At 47.7% G+C, this 20,897-nt stretch overlaps 1 protein-coding gene across 2 annotated transcripts in view; it reads left to right on the top strand.

Moving 5' to 3' along the window:
* Window positions 1–20,897, top strand: part of CYLD (CYLD lysine 63 deubiquitinase) — a 77,510-nt gene that overhangs the window by 32,572 nt on the left and 24,041 nt on the right. The window contains exons 5-13 of one of the 2 annotated variants that reach the window (XM_077288214.1): window positions 814–919; window positions 2,966–3,064; window positions 3,575–3,691; window positions 3,946–4,005; window positions 7,953–8,335; window positions 10,223–10,388; window positions 11,419–11,560; window positions 11,641–11,763; window positions 20,631–20,722. In XM_077288214.1, coding sequence (XP_077144329.1) covers window positions 814–919; window positions 2,966–3,064; window positions 3,575–3,691; window positions 3,946–4,005; window positions 7,953–8,335; window positions 10,223–10,388; window positions 11,419–11,560; window positions 11,641–11,763; window positions 20,631–20,722 — 1,288 coding nt within the window. Of the gene's footprint in view, window positions 1–813; window positions 920–2,965; window positions 3,065–3,571; window positions 3,692–3,945; window positions 4,006–7,952; window positions 8,336–10,222; window positions 10,389–11,418; window positions 11,561–11,640; window positions 11,764–20,630; window positions 20,723–20,897 lie in introns of both variants that reach the window. The other variant, XM_077288213.1, reaches the window with a different exon arrangement.

The following is a 20,897-nucleotide window of genomic DNA, read 5'->3' as shown; positions in this document are numbered from 1 at the left end:
TTTTTGCTATGTAATCAGAGAGCAGCATGGTGTAGGGGATCAAACTCTGATTCCAGCAATGTATCACTTACTGGGCTGTGTGCTGCTATTTCAATACAATCAGCATCTGAAGAGCAGGAGATTATCACTACAGGACTAGGGCTCTGGTGCCTCCTAGTCATCTTCTCTGTATAACCCCGCCTCCACCACTGATTGGCCGCTTTCTGTGTACACCTGTATATTGACAGAAAGTGGCCAATCAGTGGTGTGGGCGGGGTGATATGTAGCAAAGAAAGCTGTGATTGTAGCAAAATAACAGCAAGCAGCCCAGTAAGTGATACATCGCTGGAATCTGGGTCTGTGTCCCTATATCATGCTGCTTTCAAATTACATAACAAAAACCTGCTGACTGATTCCCTTTAAGCTGTAAATTTGTTTTTGCTTTTATTGTTTTTTTTATTTTTTTATAACTGCCTGTTTGTGAGGTTTGGTGATACTGTTGCTGCTTTGAGCTATTTCAGTCGCCCAGTTTGTCTAGAAAATATAGCTCCCTTGTCACTTTCCTCACATTTCCCAGTAGAAATGTTTATTCTGGGTGGTGTGACGGAAATGTGGTTCACCTAAAATGAGCAGTTTTGAAACGTTCTTGCTTAAAACCATCTGGTAGTGGGAATATAGGCAGCCCTGCCGCCACATACACGGACTGCGAGCTGCAGATGATGATACTCCAGCACATAGGTGGTCTTTCTCTCACCCTTCGTTATACTTTTACATGACCGTTTTCATCACTGTTGAGACATATAGGATTAGAAATGTTTCTTTTCTTCTGCATAGGACAATCCTATTGGAAACTGGGATGGCCGATATAATGGAATCCAGCTGTGTAGCTTTGCAAGTGTGGAAAGCACCCTCCTCCTGCACATCAATGATATCATCCCAGGTAGGAACGTTATGTCCTGGAATTTTAGGGCTCTACCCCTGGCCTTTTCTCCCTTACGTAGGTTTTGAAATTTTTCTGAAAAGTGATGGTTTTAGATAGATGTATGATTGGTTTTATGTAATCTAAATCACATCAATATTATTTGTTGTGACAAAGCCTTTTCCTTCAAAACGGCATCAATTCTTCTTTCTGAGCTCCTCTCAGCTGATTTATGACCACAGACTACATCAAATTTGAATGTGCCGGAAACAAAGAACTTTTGAAAACTTAATTGACAAAATGATTTTTAGTTTCAAATATATGCATATAAATAAGGAAAATTCCCATTTTCAGTTTGGACACTAAACTTTCTGGTGGGCCACACTTTACTTTGCACTGACATTCTAAAATGTGCAACCTTGGTTTTGGGGAGCTGATTGTTAGACACTGCCGTACTTCCCATAGAGAAGTGAGAGAGGGTTTATTATCTTATCTACCCTATGATTGCTGCATAAATAGCACTGAATACAGTATAGGGAGCACTGACAGTGCTTCCTTCTCTGTACCCAGTGATTATGTGATCTCTGGTTCTCCTAGGACTCAGCTCCTGCTCTCCTTACACCCTATCAGCTCTGTTATGCAGCTGAAGCTGAATTTCCTCTAATTGGGGATAATATAGCAACCCCAGGTGCAGGGGAAATTGCATTAAAGCATTTACATGTTTAAATGCCCACCAAAGGTCTTTGTAAGGGGTCAAAGTGTGTGAAATAAAGAAAAAAAAACATAAAGACACTGCCAATCCAAATTACTCTCTGTATCTCAGTCTTTAGGGTCCTAAAAACAAAAATAAATAATAGATACACAGTTCCTTTTTTTCTTTCCATTTTCTCCAATATAAAAACACGTAAAATTAAGCCTTGTGTATCGTGATAATAAAGGCAAAGAGCCTTTTGAATATCCGAACAGAAATTACATATACAAATAAACCCGAAATTGTGCCTGGATAGGAAGTGGGGGAGGGGCAATGAACTGGTTAACATGAAGGCTCTCCTTTTTTCTTACATTTTCCAGATGCAATGTTGATTACGGCTTATAAGCGGTTAAGCAGGTTACTATTGGAGTTGTCAATCACCTGATGGCCCCATCAGTCAGTGCAGCAGTAGTGTATATTTCTATAGTGGAGCCATCATGGGCCATTAAGTGTTACATGGTGCCCGCTGTAATACATTGCCGACTGTGCCTTGCTCGGAGCTGCACCGTTAATTGATGGAGGTCATGAATGGGGGGGTGGATTCTGCTAACTCTGATTGCCCTAATAATGAAACCAGATTCCCCCATGAAGAATAAGTAATACCCATCTACAGGATATATGATTGTGGTGGGCCGCACCACTGCTCATCCATCGCCCTGGTCAAACAGGGGACCTGGTACCTTCTGTTCTCCTAATCGGTGGTCTTAAAGCCTACTTGGTGTCACAATAAGGACCCTCCTCGCCAGTCCTGAGTGCAATGTCCTCTGCATAGCTGTTTGGCGGTGGGAAGGTCTCTTTGCTCTTTAGATCGTTGGCCTTGACCAGACCTGCGGGTGTGGCGTATCCCAGCGATCATCAGAATATCCCACCCTTGATTATTGTGACGACTTTCAGGAGCTGTACCACATTTGAAAGTTTTCCTTATTCATAGGACATAATTTCCCAGTCACTGGGGTCCTACCACCACTGAATTCCCCCCTTGTGAATTGAGTAATTGTCGATCATTCTTAATGGGGGTTCCAAAGACCAGCAGAACGCAGCACTGGTATCTCCAGCGGTCCCTTCAAGGTTGACTGGAGCAGCACTGTGCATGATCAACCTCTGCTCCATTCACACTGGGCTCTTCAGAGTCCCGGTTTTCGAGATCGGTGGAGGCCTCAGCCGTTGGACACCCAACGATCACTAAGTTATCTCCCATTGATTGGGCGTAACTTTCATACTTGGCACAAAACGTTTAAGCGAAAAGATTTTGGAAGGAATGTAAGTGTTGGCATTGATCTGCTAGAAAGATGATCTGTTTTCTTTATTTTTGGCAGAATCTGTAAACCAGGAGAGAAGGCCTTTGAAGCTCGCTTTCACGTCAAGGTGTGGGAGTGAGAAAAGCTTATCCAATCACAGCAAACCGAAGGTCATAGGTACCGTGGATCGCACTTGGTCACATTCACATGAAATTGTAGAAATATCTAACCTTTACGTTTCATGTGAAATTTATTTTATTTTTTTATAAATCTGATTTTTTTTTTTTTTTTTACACTTGTATTAAAAAAAAATATATAATTTGTGAGGTGTAATGCCCAGTTGAACTGCAAGCAGAGATTTCTCATAGTGCTCTCCAGAAAAAAAAAAAGTGAATGAAGCTGTGATAAAGCGCCGTAGGTAAAAAAACAAAAAAAAACAAACCGGATGCCTGCTGTGTTTTTCCTATAGTGCTTGACGCACATCTCTCTGCCAAAAAAAACCCATCTCTGTACCTGATGAAGGGCAGAGTAAATGGCCGAAATATTGTACCCTCACTTTTGGATTGCAGCTATATCTATGTGACTGCCTAGTTGTTTGGATTTACCGCAACAACAAATGACCGTTTTTCCAAACTTAACTTCCGGAAAGCTGGATGGTCTCAGCCATCGTTTTCTTTCTTGCAGCAGGATCGGCCTCTGAACCTGGAAGCCGGACTCGTTCAGAATTTTTTTACACTTTAAATGGCAGCTCGGTGGATTCCCAGCACCAGTCGAAGAGTAAGAATAGCTGGTACATGGAAGAAGGTACGTTGTCACTTGTGTTTTTTCGTAGCATGGTGTAAAGTCTGGATGCTCTACTTGCCCTTACATCAGATTCTGCCCCTGTGAATCTCTTTCTGATAAGTTGCAGGCTCTGTCCACACATTCAGTATATATGGATATGTATTTTTTTCCCTATATTGTGACCATATATTAAGACATGTCAGTTATCTTACAAGATGGCCGTGTGGCAGCTTCCTCTAGCTCTGATGATGTGCTTGGTGTTTTTGCACCCACAGCCCGGGAGAGATCGTCACGAGGAGGAAGTTCTGGGATCCAAGAGAGCAGTCACTGTGAAGGTATATCTTTACGTCGCATGTATTAAATGCTCTTTTATCCAGTATGGCCTCTACCCCAGGACACATCCCCTTAAATCTGCGTTGTATGGCACTAAATGAGATAAGTGTACCGTGGTCTATTTTGGATGTGTCGTTGCTTCTTCCCAGTTTGCAGATGCAGCTTCCTCCAGTTGCTGTAATCACAGCTTTTGTAAGTGGTTCTTTTCCAAGAAAAACAGACTTTACTGAATGCAGGTGTTGTCCAGTTTGGACTCTTATAACTTGTATGTTCCCCTCTTATATACGCATAAAAAAAGCAACATTGGAAGCACACATCCGAATAATAAATTCTTGTACTGCTGGACTTTGCAGGGTAATAATCTATTTTCTAAATTCATATTTTGCTCTTCAACCACAGTATAGGTTTGTGCTACAGGCTGCACCTTACTAAACTGGAGACACATGCTCTGCTCCGGCTCCTGCGTGCCCCGCTCCGGTTCCTGCGCGCCCCGCTCCGGTTCCTGCGCGCCCCGCTCCGGTTCCTGCGCGCCCCGCTCCGGTTCCTGCGCGCCCCGCTCCGACTCCTGAGTGCCCCGCTCCGACTCCTGCGTGTCGTACTCTGAATCCTGCGGGCCTTGGTCTGGATCCTGCGTGCCCCGCTACGACTCCTGCGTGTCGTACTCTGAATCCTGCGGGCCTTGGTCTGGATCCTGCGCGCCCCGCTCCGGCTCCTGCGTGCCCCGCTCCGGCGTGCCGTGCTCTGGCTCCTTCGTGCCCCACACCGGCTCCTTCGTGCCCCGCTCCGACTCCTGCGCGCCCCGCTCCGACTCCTGCGTGCCCCGCTCCGACTCCTGCGCGCCCCGCTCCGACTCCTGCGCGCCCCGCTCCGACTCCTGCGCGCCCCGCTCCGGTTCCTGCGCGCCCCGCTCCGGTTCCTGCGCGCCCCGCTCCGGTTCCTGCGCGCCCCGCTCCGGTTCCTGCGCGCCCCGCTCCGGTTCCTGGGCGCCCCGCTCCTGTTCCTGCGCGCCCCTCTCCGGTTCCTGCGCGCCCCTCTCCGGTTCCTGCGCGCCCCGCTCCGGTTCCTGCGCGCCCCTCTCCGGTTCCTGCGCGCCCCTCTCCGGTTCCTGCGCGCCCCTCTCCGGTTCCTGCGCGCCCCTCTCCGGTTCCTGCGCGCCCCTCTCCGGTTCCTGCGCGCCCCTCTCCGACTCCTGCGCGCCCCGCTCCCACTCCCACTCCTGCGCGCCCCGCTCCCACTCCCACTTCTGCGCGCCCCGCTCCGACTCCTGCGTGTCGTCCTCTGAATCCTGCGGGCCTTGGTCTGGATCCTGCGTGCCCCGCTCCGACTCCTGCATGCCCCGCTCCGACTCCTGCGTGTCATACTCTGAATCCTGCGGGCCTTGGTCTGGATCCTGCGTGCCCCGCTCCGGCGTGCCGTGCTCTGGCTCCTTCGTGCCCCACACCGGCTTCTGCGTGCCCCGCTCTGGTTCCTGCGTGCCCTGCTCTGGCTCCTGAGCACCTGGCTCCTGTGTGCCGTGCTCTGGCTCCTGCGTGCCCCGCTCTGGATCCTGCATGCCCCGCTCTGGTTCCTGCGTGCCCTTCTCTGGCTCCTGAGCGCGTGGCTCCTGCGCTCCCCGCTCCGACTCCTGCGTGCCCCGCACCGGCTCCTGCGTGCCCCGCTCCGACTCCTGCGTGCCCCGCTCCGACTCCTGCGTGCCCCGCTCCGAAACCTGCGTGCCCCGCTCCGAAACCTGCGTGCCCCGCTCCGAAACCTGCGTGCCCCGCTCCGACTCCTGCGTGCCCCGCTCCGACTCCTGCGTCTCGTACTCTGAATCCTGCGGGCCTTGGTCTGGATCCTGTGTGCTCCGCTCCGGCTCCTGCGTGCCCCGCACCGGCGTGCCATGCTCTGGCTCCTTCGTGCCCCACACCGCCTCCTTCGTGCCCTGCTCTGGCTCCTGCGTGCCGTGCTCTGGGTCCTGAGTGCCATGCTCTGGCTCCTGCGTGCCCCGCTCTCGATCCTGCGTGCCCTTCTCTGGCTCCTGAGCGCGTGGCTCCTGCGCTCCCTGCTCCGACTCCTGCGTGCCCCGCTCCGACTCCTGCGTGCCCCGCTCCGGCTCTTTCGTGCCCCGCTCCGGCTCTTTCGTGCCCCGCTCCGGCTCTTTCGTGCCCCGCTCCGGCTCTTTCGTGCCCCGCTCCGGCTCTTGCGTGCCCCGCTCCGGCTCTTGCGTGCCCCGCTCCGGCTCTTGCGTGCCCCGCTCCGGCTCTTGCGTGCCCCGCTCCGGCTCTTGCGTGCCCCGCTCCGGCTCTTGCGTGCCCCGCTCCGGCTCTTGCGTGTCCGGCTCTTGCGTGCCCCGCTCCGGCTCTTGCGTGCCCTGCTCTGGCTCCTGCGCACCCTGCTCCGACTCCTGCATGCCCAGCTGCGGCTCCTCCTGACTATGGGAGCTGGTGCCATAAGCTCCTACATACTGGCTTCTATTCTGAATATGGTAGTATAGGGGGCAAGCCACGACAATGTCCCCTACTGTGCTGCATCGTCCAGCACCACTACACCCTGACAGCTTCCATAAATAAACCACTATTTTGTTTCTTTGCACATGGAATTGTTATTCACTGTATAACCCCTTAATGCTCCATGATGGAGCTGGTCAGAGTGTGTTACACAGCCGGCATCTGCCTCTAACGGCAGCTAGAGTCCGGTTTGCTGCCGTTAACTATTTAGATGCTGCAATCAGTCATTGATGGCCTTTAAAAGGAGCAATTGCAGGGCAATCACCAGGTTTTTCCCATATAACCTACGGCCACAACCTTTCAGCCCTGTGTTACAGCATTCTGGAATTCTCTGGCATTATGGAAAATGTGGTTTAAAAAGAAGGAATCCAGATGGCCGACTACCTAGACACGGCATATCAACTAAAAACCTCGACCTTTTCTTTACTAGTACCCTATGTTGTACTGTATAGACACTTTTTTTGCTACAGTGCTGCTTTGGTGATGATGCAGAGAGATAATAGTGATCTACCTGATCACCTGTTTATAGCTCCCCTGATCACACAATGGGCACATATCTTCTGCTTGCTGTCATAGGAAGAGCTGGAGTTAAGGTACCGTCACACTAAACGATATCGCTAGCGATCCGTGACGTTGCAGCGTCCTGGCTAGCGATATCGTTTAGTTTGACACGCAGCAGCGATCAGGATCCTGCTGTGATGTCGCTGGTCGCTGAATAAAGTCCAGAACTTTATTTGGTCGTCCGATCGCCGTGTATCGTTGTGTTTGACACCAAAAGCAACGATACCAGCGATATTTTACACTGGTAACCAGGGTAAACATCGGGTTACTAAGCGCAGGGCCGCGCTTAGTAACCCGATGTTTACCCTGGTTATCAGCGTAAAAGTAAAAAAAACAAACAGTACATACTCACATGCGTCCCCCAGCGTCTGCTTCCTGACACTGACTGAGCGCCGGCCCTAAAGTGAAAGTGAAAGTACAGCAGTGACGTCACCGCTGTGCTGTTAGGGCCGGAGCTCAGTCAGTGTCAGGAAGCAGACGGCAGGGGACGCGCAGGTGAGTATGTACTGTTTGTTTTTTTTACTTTTACGCTGGTAACAAAGGGTAAACATCGGGTTACTAAGCGCGGCCCTGCGATTAGCAACCCAATGTTTACCCTGGTTACCCGGGGACCTCGGCATCGTTGGTCGCTGGAGAGCTGTCTGTGTGACAGCTCTCCAGCGACCAAACAGCGACGCTGCAGCGATCAGCATCGTTGTCGCTATCGCTGCAGCGTCGCTTAATGTGACGGTACCTTTAGTAGCTGCACAGTTCCCCCTCTCCATCTTAGATAGTGATCTGTACTCTCAATGCAGGAAGGTTTATTGCACCATGATCTGATGATCGGGGGCTGCTCAGTTGACTTTTACAGTAGTAAACTTGCTTCATATTTTTTATATATCTTTTTTTTCTGTCATTTCTAGTTGTCGAAGACTCGGCAAAATCTCTAACGGAGACGTCTCCATCTTCATTTGGACACTGTTCTCCCCCTTTGCAGCCATCGGCCAGCAGCTGCTCCCCTGGAGAGAACCGATTTCACTCTCTTCCATTCAGCCTTTCCAAGATGTCCAGTACTAACGGCACAATGGGACACACTCCGCTCTCATTGTCAGTGCAGTCGGTCATAGGAGAAATGAACCATGCATCTCTGCAGGACAGTCCCCCCGGACCCCCACATCTGTCCAATATGCACGGCCTGGAGGTGGGATCACTCGCCGAAGTTAAAGAGAACCCTCCTTTTTATGGCGTGATCCGCTGGATTGGTCAGCCTCTGGGAGTTGGTGAAATGTTAGCCGGACTGGAACTGGTAATGCTTCCAAAAATATATATCGGTATGAGCTTTTGTGGACCCTAAAGTGAACAGTGTTTAGGGCCCGTGATGACAATGGAGGATGTGTAGTCACAAGGGTCACTGCTATATTTATCTTTTTTTTAATGGTTTTCCTAAGCTGTATATATTACTTAAAGGGAACCTATCCTGTCCCCAAACGCTGTGAACCAGCAGATACAGGGTTAATCTGCCGGTAAACAGTGCTATAATGCTGTGCGGCTGTCTTACAGAAAGCGCAGCCACCCGAGAAAATGAACTTAATTCCTCCTGGGAGCCGCAGCTTTCAGTCAGAGTTTGTATGAAGCGCTTACAGTCACTGCTCCGCACACAGTGAATGATAGCTGTAAGCATGCCCCAGCACTTTGATTTACAGCTAGCTCTGCCGCACATCTCTGCAGAGCGAGTTGTCAAAGCGCCAGGGCAGTCATACAGCCGCCACTCACTGTGTGCGGAGCAGTGACTGTAAGCGCTTCATGCACACCTCTATGACTGAAAGCCAGCGGCTGCCAGGAGAAATAGATTCCCTCTAAATCGGAAGTACTCCAAGGCATCAGACTGCTCTAAAAAGAAGTGTATAGCACTCTACAGTCTCTCTCTGTGCCTCCTTCCTCTGTGCCCCCTTCCTCTGTGCCTCCTTCCTCTGTGCCTCCTTCCTCTGTGCCTCCCTCCTCTGTGCCTTCCTCCTCTGTGCCTCCTTCCTCTGTGCCTCCTTCCTCTGTGCCTCCTTCCTCCTGTGCCTCCTTCCTCCTGTGCCTCCTTCCTCCTGTGCCTCCTTCCTCCTGTGCCTCCTTCCTCCTGTGCCTCCTTCCTCCTGTGCCTCCTTCCTCCTGTGCCTCCTTCCGCTGTGCCTCCTTCCTCTGTGCCTCCTTCCTCTGTGCCTCCTTCCTCCTGTGCCTCCTTCCTCCTGTGCCTCCTTCCTCCTGTGCCTCCTTCCTCCTGTGCCTCCTTCCTCTGTGCCTCCTTCCTCCTGTGCCTCCTTCCTCCTGTGCCTCCTTCCTCCTGTGCCTCCTTCCTCCTGTGCCTCCTTCCGCTGTGCCTCCTTCCTCTGTGCCTCCTTCCTCTGTGCCTCCCTCCTCTCTCTCTTCTTTTTTTTTACGTTTCAGCTAGTCAAAACTTTTTATGTCAGAATTTTGGCATAAAAAGCTTTGACTCTGGGTTTTTCTTTTCTTTTTTTGTCTTATTATTTTATTTTATATTTTCTTTGTTTCTCTTTCTTTTTCTCTCTTTCTCTCTAATCTTATTCACTGCTGTCATACACTCTATTTGTACACTTTCTTTAGTATGTGCGGCTTTCTCTCCCTAATTCTATGGCAGTGCTGTGGCTGTCTTCAGATTCACTACAAAATGGCTGCTGTTTTTCCTGCTTAACAGGTTCGCTTTGAAATAACGGAGAATCTGCTCCCAATGTGTAATTAGCACTTACCACTGTCATTAGTCACAGTACAGCTCCCCCCGGTGGCCATGAATGTGCGTGCTATGATGGCGTAATGGTGTTACGGTGACGAAGGCATCACTTCAGCAAACTGTTCATTCCCAGAACACGGCTGCTGTAACCGGTGGTCTGTAGGGGGCATCTCCACCCTTAAGGGGCTACACACAATAATAAAAAAGGGCTGAAATGATGTGATCAGAGAGGAGATCAGCGTCTCGCCATGGATCAGATTTTCTATGCTTTCTTGTGACATTGCTCACGATCTGTAGTTCGAGAGTGGCTTATACCTGCGGACTGCACAGTTGGGGCAACGCTTTTCTGGGAATCGGACAGACCCTTTTTAGTGCAGGGCGAATGCTTCTAGTACTTGGATTGTAATATATGTGTTATTTTGTTTTTGTCTTGTTTTTTTTCCCCTGTGATCACTTCAGGAAGATGAATGTGCAGGATGCACAGACGGCACTTTCAAAGGGACAAGATTTTTTACCTGTGCCCCCAAAAAAGCACTTTTCGTAAAGCTGAAGAGCTGCAGGCCAGACTCCAGGTTCGCGTCACTACAGCCAGTCTCCAACCAAATAGAACGTTGTAATTCTCTAGGTAATGAATGATTAAGTGAGCCATCGAAAAAGGGAGAGTACAAAGTCCTCGACGTTAGTCCTCCATTCTATTTTTTGCATGCTAGAAAAAAATCGTGTGATGTATTCAGTTTTCATTCATTTTGATCTTCCCGTCAGTGTAGCATTTGTCATATGCAAAAAAAAAATAAAAATATTCCAGACTTCTCCTATTCATTACCCAGTGAAAAGAACAAACAAACAGCTGGACTCGGATGGCGTGTATGAGACGCGAGTACTGTCTGTTTTACCCACTATCCCCCCATTCATCTCAATTGATAATTTTGATCGCAAATCGGAGTGAAAGGACATAGCTCCTTTTTTTTTTGTGGTCAGTCATTCTGCGAAAAACACCGATAGAACTTGAAAAAGAGACATCTGAAGCCTCAGGTGTTCTTAAAGGGAATCTGTCAGCAGATTTTTGCTATATAAATTAAGAGCAGCATGTTGTAGGGGCCGAGACCCTGATTCCAGCAATGTGTCACTTACTATGCTCTGTTTTGTGGTTTTAATAAAAATCTGTGTTTTCTCAGTTATCACTGCATGACAAGCTGCCCTGTGCCACCTAGTCCTCCTGCTTTGTATAACCACGCCCCCACCACTGATTGGTACATCATGCTGATCTCGGATTATATAGGAAAAGCTTGCTGACCTATTCTATGTAAAGTTATGTAGTTTATCCTGATATTTCCTATACTTAGTTTTTTTTTATTATTTATTTCCTGACGGAGCACCCCTTTAAGTCATACAGAGTACATTTCCTGACGCTGCTTAAATATCGAACACGAGAACAACCTAGCATATGTTGTAAAAGTAAGCCAAGCTAGGGGGCGCTATTCACATGTGGGCAATTTATTGCAGAAGTATATGCTGCTGTCCTGCTAAATGAGACTTGTAAAAATCCACGTGATGCGGAAAATGGTGAAGAATTGGGAGCACAAAGAATGTTAAAAAGCTGCAGAACATTGGAGCTGATTTTCAGCAGTGTAATCGCAGATTTTATTCCCTTTCAGCCTTTGGAGGTTATTTGAGCGAAGTTGTAGAAGGGAACACCCCTCCCAGAACAGAGAAGGAAGGCTTAGAAATCATGATTGGGAAAAAGAAAGGTATCCAGGGCCACTACAACTCCTGCTATCTCGACTCCACCTTATTCTGGTGAGGATTTCCTGCGCTCATGGTATAAGCTCTGCTCTTCTAAAAGCAGAAAGTAATTGTCTGTTTTCTTTCCGGAAAAGCTTATTTTCCTTCAGTTCTGTGCTGGATTCTGTCCTGCTGAGGCCGAAAGACAAAACGGATGTCGAATATTACAGCGAAACACAAGCCCTTCTGAGGACGGAGATCGTGAACCCTTTGAGGATGTAAGTGATTTTGCTGCTGTTGATACAGAGGTAGCAGAGCTGATCTGGTCACCATCCATTTGGGCTGTAGCATTTGTGTATCACCATAAAACTACAAGATTAATGCAGTGAGAATACATGGAGTTACCTGAAGAGCTGTTCTAGGTTAAGTGCCGGCATCTTTGGGCCAATGGGCATGAGTTCATGTCCTGCACTGGGACGCTGTGTGTGTGGGGGAGCTCTGGAGCGGTGTAGAGGGGAAGCTCGGGAGCAGTGTAGAGGGGAAGCTCGGGAGCTGTGTGTGTGGGGGAGCTCGGGAGCTGTGTAGGGGGGAAGCTCGGGAACTGTGTAGAGGGGGAGCTCGGGAGCTGTGTAGGGGGGAAGCTCGGGAGCTGTGTAGGGGGGAAGCTCGGGAGCTGTGTAGGGGGGAAGCTCGGGAGCTGTGTAGGGGGGAAGCTCGGGAGCTGTGTGGGGGGAAGCTTGGGAGCTGTGTAGAGGGGAAGCTGTGTAGGGGAGAAGCTTGGGAGCTGTGTCTGGGGGGGTTCGAGAGCTGTGAGTGTGTGTATGGGGCGGCTCTGGAGCTGTGGGCTTGTAAGGGGGAGCTGTGTGGGGTGGGAACACGGGAGCTGTGTGTGTGTGGGGGTGAGCTCTGAAGCTGTGTGGGTGGGGGGAACTAGGGAGCTGTGTGTGTGTGGGGGTGAGCTCTGAAGCTGTGTGGGTGGGGGGAACTAGGGAGCTGTGTGTGTGGGGGTGAGCTCGGGAGCTGTGGGGGGGCTCGGTAGCGGTGTGTGTGGGGGGGAAACTTGGGGGAGCTGTGTGTGGTGGGGAACTCGGGAGCTGTATGTGTGTGGAGGGAGCTATGTGTGGGGGGGAGCTCGGTAGCGGTGTGTGGGGGGGGAACTCGGGAGTTGTGTGTGGTGGGGGTGGCTCGGGAGCTCTGTAGCTGTGTGTGTGGGGGAGATGTGTGTGTGGGGGGGACTCGGGAGCTGTGTGTGGGGGGGAAACTCGGGAGCTGTGTGTGTGGGGGAAACTCGGGAGCTGTGTGTGGGGGGGGGAACTCGGGAGCTGGGTGTGGGGGGGAACTCGGGAGCTGTGTGTGGTGGGGGGAGCTCGGGAGCTGTGTGTGGGGGAGCTCGGGAGCTGTGTGTGTGGGGGGGCTCGGGAGCTGTGTGCGTAGTTCAGGAGCTGTATGTGTGGGGGGAACTCGGGAGCTGTGTGTGGGGGGAACTCGGGAGCTGTGTGTGGGGGAGCTCGGGAGCTCGTGTGTGGGGGGAACTCGGGAGCTGTGTGTGGGGGGGGGACTCGGGAGCTGTGTGTGTGGGGGGAACTCGGGAGCTGTGTGTGTGGGGGGTGAGCTCGGGAGCTGTGTGTGTGTGTGTGTGTGTGGGGGGGGAACTCGGGAGCTGTGTGTGTGGAGGGGGGCTCTGGAGCTGTGTGTAATGGGGAGCTGTGTGTGGGAGGTGAGCTCGGGAGCTGTGTGTGGTGGGGAGCTCGGGAGCTGTGTGTGTGGGGAAGCTCGGGAGCTGTGTGTGGAGGGTGAGCTCAGGAGCTGTGTGTGGGGGGGGTAACTCGGGAGCTGTGTGTGTGGTGGGGGTGGCACGGTAGCTGTGTTTTTGTGGGGAAGCTCGGGAGCTGTGTGTGTGGTAGGGGTGGCTCAGGAGCTGTGTTTTTGTGGGGAAGCTCGGGAGCTGTGTGTGTGGTGGGGGGGCTCAGGAGCTGTGTATTGTGGGGGGCTCGGGAGCTGTGTGGTGGGGGTGGCTCGGGAGCTGTGTGTGTGTGTGTGTGTGTGTGGGGAGCTGTGTGTGCACATACCTGATTGACGTGTTCCCTGTTTATCAGTGGTCCGTGGACCCCATGCACATTATATTGTCGGCGGTTTCAGCCATCATCAGTCCAGTGTGTATGAGCTGCTTTATCGCTAGTGTGAGCGATGCATGAGAAGCCAGAAACCCAAAAAGGAAATGTTAGGATGACTACTACTAGCGGGCCAGAATAGGCATTTTTTTTTGGGATCGCGCATGTAGGTCAATGTAAACAAGGTTTTTGTGAATAAGCCCTTACCAATAGCAATAACTTAACATTAGAACTAATGTTGTTGGAGCATAATTATGACATGGTGGGGATATCTGAGACGTGGCTGGATGAGAGCCATGACTGGGCTGTTAACTTGCAGGGCTATAGCCTTTTCAGAAATGACCGTACAGATAAGCGAGGGGGAGGGGTGTGTCTGTATGTAAAATCGACCTTAAAACCCATCCTGCGTGATAATATAGGTGAATCTAATGAAAATGTAGAGTCTCTGTGGGTGGAGATAAGGGGAGGGGGAAAAAATAATAAATTACTGATAGGGGTTTGTTATAAATCTCCAAAACTAATGGAAGCAATGGAGAATATCCTCGTAAAGCAAATAGATGAAGCTGCGACTCAAGGAGAAGTCATTATTATGGGGGACTTCAACTATCCTGAAATAGATTGGGGAACAGAAACCTGCAGTTCCAGCAAAGGTAATCGGTTTTTGACAACTATGAGAGACAATTACCTTTCACAACTGGTTCAGGACCCAACAAGGAGGGGGGCACTGCTAGACCTAATATTAACCAACAGGCCAGACCGCATATCAAATATAAGGGTTGGGGGTCACTTGGGGAATAGTGATCACAAAATAATAAGTTTTCATGTAACCTTTAATAAGATGGGTAGTAGGGGGGTGACAAGGACACTAAACTTCAGGAGGGCAAATTTCCAACGGATGAGAGAGGATCTTGGTGCAATTAACTGGGACGATATCCTGAGACACAAAAATACACAAAATGGGAGACGTTTATTAGCATCCTGGATAGGACCTGTGCACAAGTATATACCGTATGGGAATAAACATACTAGAAATAGGAGGAAACCAATATGGCTAAATAAAGCTGTAAGGGGCGCAATAAGGGACAAAAAGAAAGCATTTAGAGAATTAAAGGAAGTAGGTAGTGAGGAGGCATTAAATAAATACAGAAAATTAAATACATTCTGTAAAAAGCAAATCAAGGCAGCAAAGATTGAGACAGAGAGACTCATTGCCAGAGAGAGTAAAAATAATCCCAAAATATTCTTTAACTATATAAATAGTAAGAAACTAAAAAATGACAGTGTTGGCCCCCTTAAAAATAGTCTGGGGGAAATGGTGGATGAGGATGAGGAAAAAGCCAATATGCTAAATGACTTTTTTTCATCAGTATTTACAAAAGAAAATCCCATGGCAGACAAAATGACTAGTGATAAAAATTCCCCATTAAATGTCACCTGCTTAACCCAGCAGGAAGTACGGCGGCGTCTAAAAATAACTAAAATTGACAAATCTCCAGGCCCGGATGGGATACACCCCCCGAGTACTGCAGGAACTAAGTACAGTCATTGATAGACCATTATTTTTAATCTTTAAAGACTCCATAATAACAGGGTCTGTACCACAGGGCTGGCGTATAGCAAATGTGGTGCCAATATTCAAAAAAGGGGCAAAAACTGAACTCGGTAATTATAGGCCAGTAAGCTTAACCTCTACTGTGGGTAAAATCCTGGAGGGCATTCTAAGGGATGCTATGCTGGAGTATCTGAAGAGGAATAACCTCATGACCCAGTATCAGCACGGGTTTACTAGGGACCGTTCATGTCAGACTAATTTGATCAGCTTCTATGAAGAGGTAAGTTCCGGACTGGACCAAGGGAGCCCAGTGGACGTAGTATATATGGACTTTTCCAAAGCTTTTGATACGGTGCCACACAAATGGTTGTTACATAAAATGAGAGTAATGGGGATAGGGGAAAATATGTGTAAGTGGGTTGAGAGCTGGCTCAGGGATAGGAAACAAAGGGTGGTTATTAATGGAGCACACTCGGACTGGGTCACGGTTAGCAGTGGGGTACCACAGGGGTCAGTATTGGGCCCTCTTCTTTTTAACATATTTATTAATGACCTTGTAGGGGGCATTCAGAGTAGAATTTCAATATTTGCAGATGACACTAAACTCTGCAGGGTAATCAATACAGGGGAGGACAATTTTATATTACAGGATGATTTATGTAAACTAGAAGCTTGGGCTGATAAATGGCAAATGAGCTTTAATGGGGATAAATGTAAGGTCATGCACTTGGGTAGAAGTAATAAGATGTATAACTATGTGCTTAATTCTAAAACTCTGGGCAAAACCGTCAATGAAAAAGACCTGGGTGTATGACAAACTCATATTCAGTGGCCAGTGTCAGGCAGCTGCTACAAAGGCAAATAAAATAATGGGATGTATTAAAAGAGGCATAGATGCTCATGAGGAGAACATAATTTTACCTCTATACAAGTCACTAGTTCGACCACACTTAGAATACTGTGCACAGTTCTGGTCTCCGGTGTATAAGAAAGACATAGCTGAACTGGAGCGGGTGCAGAGAAGAGCGACCAAGGTTATTAGAGGACTGGGGGGTCTGCAATACCAAGATAGGTTATTACACTTGGGGCTATTTAGTTTGGAAAAACGAAGACTAAGGGGTGATCTTATGTTAATGTATAAATATATGAGGGGACAGTACAAAGACCTTTCTGATGATCTTTTTAATCATAGACCTTAGACAGGGACAAGGGGGCATCCTCTACGTCTGGAGGAAAGAAGGTTTAAGCATAATAACAGACGCGGATTCTTTACTGTAAGAGCAGTGAGACTATGGAACTCTCTGCCGTATGATGTTGTAATGAGTGATTCATTAATTAAATTTAAGAGGGGACTGGATACCTTTCTGGAAAAGTATAATGTTACAGGGTATATACACTAGATTCCTTGATAGGGCGTTGATCCAGGGAACTAGTCTGATTGCCGCATGTGGAGTCGGGAAGGAATTTTTTTCCCCAATGTGGAGCTTACTCTTTGCCACATGGGTTTTTTTTGCCTTCCCCTGGAACAACATGTTAGGGCATGTTAGGTTAGGCTATGGGTTGAACTAGATGGACTTACAGTCTTCCTTCAACCTTAATAACTATGTAACTATGTAACTATGTAATAGTAGTAGATTTGAAAAATGAAGATTTCAAGGGGTGTTCCCATCTCCAAGATCCTATCCCAATACGTAGTAGGTGTAATAGTAATATTAGCAAATACCTCCAATTAATGTAGTATAGTTCTTCTGATTTGCTAGGTCACATTCCCCATATGTAGGGCATTGCAGTAGCTTAGGTATCTATGGTTACGGCCACACACCTATTGACAGCTAGCTAGTTGTTAGTGGTCGTAACCATGGATACCTAAGGTATGGCAATGCATGCACATGGGGAATGCGACATAGCTAATCAGAAGAACTATACTACATGTATAATTGGTGGTATTTGCTAATATTATTCTCATTACACCTAATAAACCTTAGGATAGGATCTTGGAGATGGGAATATACCTTTAATTCAAACTGCGCTTGGAATCGGGGAATACTTTATTTTTGATGACCAGGTAGGAGGCAACGTGCAGCATGCTGAGAGTTGTAGTTTCACAAGAGCTGGAGTGCTGCCCCTACTGTAGAGCAGGTGCCTTCTATAATGCCAGGAGGAGTCTCGCCGGCATCACAGACATGTCTATACAGAAATAGAATAATGTCCCAGTATCAGTAACCAGAAATGTCCCCTCACCATTGTGGACTTGTCTGGGCATGCGGGCTTTATAGGGTCCGCGCCATATGATCTGCCCGATCATTCTGTTATTAGCCCTCTCTTGTTACAGTGGGGTCATGTAGACCTGTAATGATGGACCCATTTCAGATGAATGCTATGTTCTCAAACCTTTCCTGCCCCCCGATGCCACCGGCCAAGTCTGAGGATGCCGTGTAGCCGGCCTTATGTGCGATGGTGTCGCTTTCTCCGTTCACCTTGTACTTATAATTAACTAAGAAGAATCCCGAATGATTGGGGGATTGTAAGAAACTAATCCGAAGCTTTAATTACAGTACGGAAATAGCACTTGTGGATGGGAGCCGTAATCCTCCACCAAGGAGTCTGCGAAGAATTATTATTAGTGATATCAAAGCTGCGCGTGTAAGGAAGATGCCAGTGCCGGGCTCTGATGGGGCTGCCCTCTTACCTGTCACTGATCTGTTCCCGTCCCGTTATTGCTGGTTGATCACGCTAATATTAAGGTTTAAAGACCCACAAACTGCCCATATAAAAATGTACTGGATACTTATGCCTGCAGGTCTTTGCAATGTAAATCCATCAACACCTTGACATCTTCTATCTGTTGCTGCATTCCTGAGAAATCAGCAGTTTCATTCATATGCAACTGAATTGTTAAGAGCTCTGGGCGTGACAGAACACTTCCTGTGCCACTGACTACCTAGCTTGTTTCCTTCTTCAGCTATATTAATAGCTGTCTGTAGCGCGAGGCAAAGAAATCAAACCGTGAGCTATCAGTCAACCTAAAGAGACTGGTACAGGGTGGGAAATCTACCTTGGGAGGCACAGGCTCAGGAAGTGCTTATTTACACCCAGAGCACTGATTTGAAAGTGCATTAAAACACTAATTACTCGGAAGTGCAGCAACAGATAGAATATAGAAAGGTGTCAAAGGATTTAGCTTTCAAAACACCCTTATGCCTCTATGTGCAGACAATCAGAGGACTTAAAGAGTGTCCCCATGAGATCTCCAAGGCTCTGAACCTGTGAGGAAACCTGGCAGTTCACTGCAGAGACACCACCACAACCGCAGGGCAAAATAATTAAACAGCAATCACTCACATCAATGGGTTTTATGTGTAATGCAAGACAGGTCCTAAACAGGGATAAATATTATAAATGATATATTTTTTTATGTGACATGTACTAAAAAAATGATAACATCTGTTAGGCTTTTAGAGAACTTTGGAGTTTTCATACAGCTCATTTCTTGACTTTACTATGTAGACTTGGACAAGGTCAGCAGAAATGGGAGATTTAAAGGGGTTCTCTGGTCATGTATTGATGACCAATCCTTCAGATTGGCGATAGCCGAGTGTCCGACCCTCTGCACCCCAACCGATCTGTTGTTCGCTCCGGCCAACTGTAAACATTGCATAATAAAGGTAGACCTACAGTTGTGGCCAAAAGTATTGACACCTCTGCAATTCTGTCAGATAATACTCAGTTTCTTCCTGAAAATGATTGCAAACACAAATTCTTTGTTATTATTATCTTCATTTAATTTGTTTTAAATAAAAAAACACAAAAAGAATTGTCCTAAAGCCAAATTGGATATAATTCCACACCAAACATAAAAAGGGGGTGGACAAAAGTATTGGCACTGTTCGAAAAATCATGTGATGCTTCTCTAATTTGTGTAATTAACAGCACCTGTAACTTACCTGTGGCACCTAACAGGTGTTGGCAATAACTAAATCACACTTGCAGCCAGTTCACATGGATTAAAGTTGACTTAACCTCTGTCCTGTGTCCTTGTGTGTACCACATTGAGCATGGAGAATAGAAAGAAGACCAAAGAACTGTCTGAGGACTTGAGAAACCAAATTGTGAGGAAGCATGAACAATCTCAAGGCTACAAGTCCATCTCCAAAGACCTGAATGTTCCTGTGTCTACCGTGCTCAGTGTCATGAAGAAGTTTAAAGCCCATGGCACTGTGGCTAACCTCCCTAGATGTGGACGGAAAAGAAAAATTGACAAGAGATTTCAACGCAAGATTGTGCGGATGTTGGATAAAGAACCTCGACTAACATCCAAACAAGTTCAAGCTGCCCTGCAGTCCGACGGTATAACAGTGTCAACCCGTACTATCCGTCGGTGTCTGAATGAAAAGGGACTGTATGGTAGGAGACCCAGGAAGACCCCACTTCTTACCCCGAGACATAAAAAAGCCAGGCTGGAGTTTGCCAAAACTTACCTGAAAAAGCCTAAAACGTTTTGGAAGAATGTTCTCTGGTCAGATGTACAAAAGTAGAGCTTTTGGGGCAAAGGCATCAACATAGAGTTTACAGGAGAAAAAAAGAGGCATTCAAAGAAAAGAACACGGTGCCTACAGTCAAACATGGCGGAGGTTCCCTGATGTTTTGGGGTTGCTTTGCTGCCTCTGGCACTGGACTGCTTGACCGTGTGCATGGCATTATGAAGTCTGAAGACTACCAACAAATTTTGCAGCATAATGTAGGGCCCAGTGTGAGAAAGCTGGGTCTCCCTCAGAGGTCATGGGTCTTCCAGCAGGACAATGACCCAAAACACACTTCAAAAAGCACTAGAAAATGGTTTGAGAGAAAGCACTGGAGACTTCTAAGGTGGCCAGCAATGAGTCCAGACCTGAATCCCATATAACACCTGTGGAGAGATCTAAAAATGGCAGTTTGGAGAAGGCACCTTCAAATATCAGGGACCTGGAGCAGTTTGCCAAAGAAGAATGGTCTAAAATTCCAGCAGAGCATTGTAAGAAACTCATTGATGGTTACCGGAAGCGGTTGGTTGCAGTTATTTTGGCTAAAGGTTGTGCAACCAAGTATTAGGCTGAGGGTGCCAATACTTTTGTCTGGCCCATTTTTGGAGTTTTGTGTGAAATAATCAATGTTTTGCTTTTTGCTTCATTCTCTTTTGTGTTTTTTCATTTAAGACAAATTAAATGAAGATAATACCAAAGAATTTGTGATTGCAATCATTTTCAGGAAGAAACTGAGTATTATCTGACAGAATTGCAGGGGTGTCAATACTTTTGGCCACAACTGTAATACACCTTCATGCCTTGTGATAGCAGCCAGCTGCGCAGTGTCTACCTTTACTGTATCCTTCTCTATGGAATAGCATAGTTTACTATGTTACACTGCACTAGGAAAAAAAGGTTATGAAGTAATAAAATGTGAAGACAAGCCACAATCTTTTCTTTCTTTTTGTTCTGCCTTCCAGATATGGATATGTTTGTGCGACAAAAATAATGAAATTAAGGAAAATTCTAGAGAAAGTAGAAGCCGCTTCAGGTTTTACATCGGAAGAAAAAGGTTTGTATTGTACTCATTTTCATTAATTCTGGTGTTTTATGCCCAGGAGTGTTGTCAGAGGAACATATCAGCCAGTGACTGAGCACAGCGTCTTTACTCAAATTGACGACACGAGCCACTGAGCTCACTGATTGGCTGCAGCGCTGTCTGTGACAATTAGAAAAAAAAAGTCTCC

The sequence above is a fragment of the Ranitomeya variabilis genome, chromosome 2, assembly GCF_051348905.1.
Source record: "Ranitomeya variabilis isolate aRanVar5 chromosome 2, aRanVar5.hap1, whole genome shotgun sequence".
Taxonomy (NCBI): domain Eukaryota; kingdom Metazoa; phylum Chordata; class Amphibia; order Anura; family Dendrobatidae; genus Ranitomeya; species Ranitomeya variabilis.
Note: the sequence above shows the minus strand (reverse complement) of the source record. Positions and strands in the feature narration are given on the sequence as shown.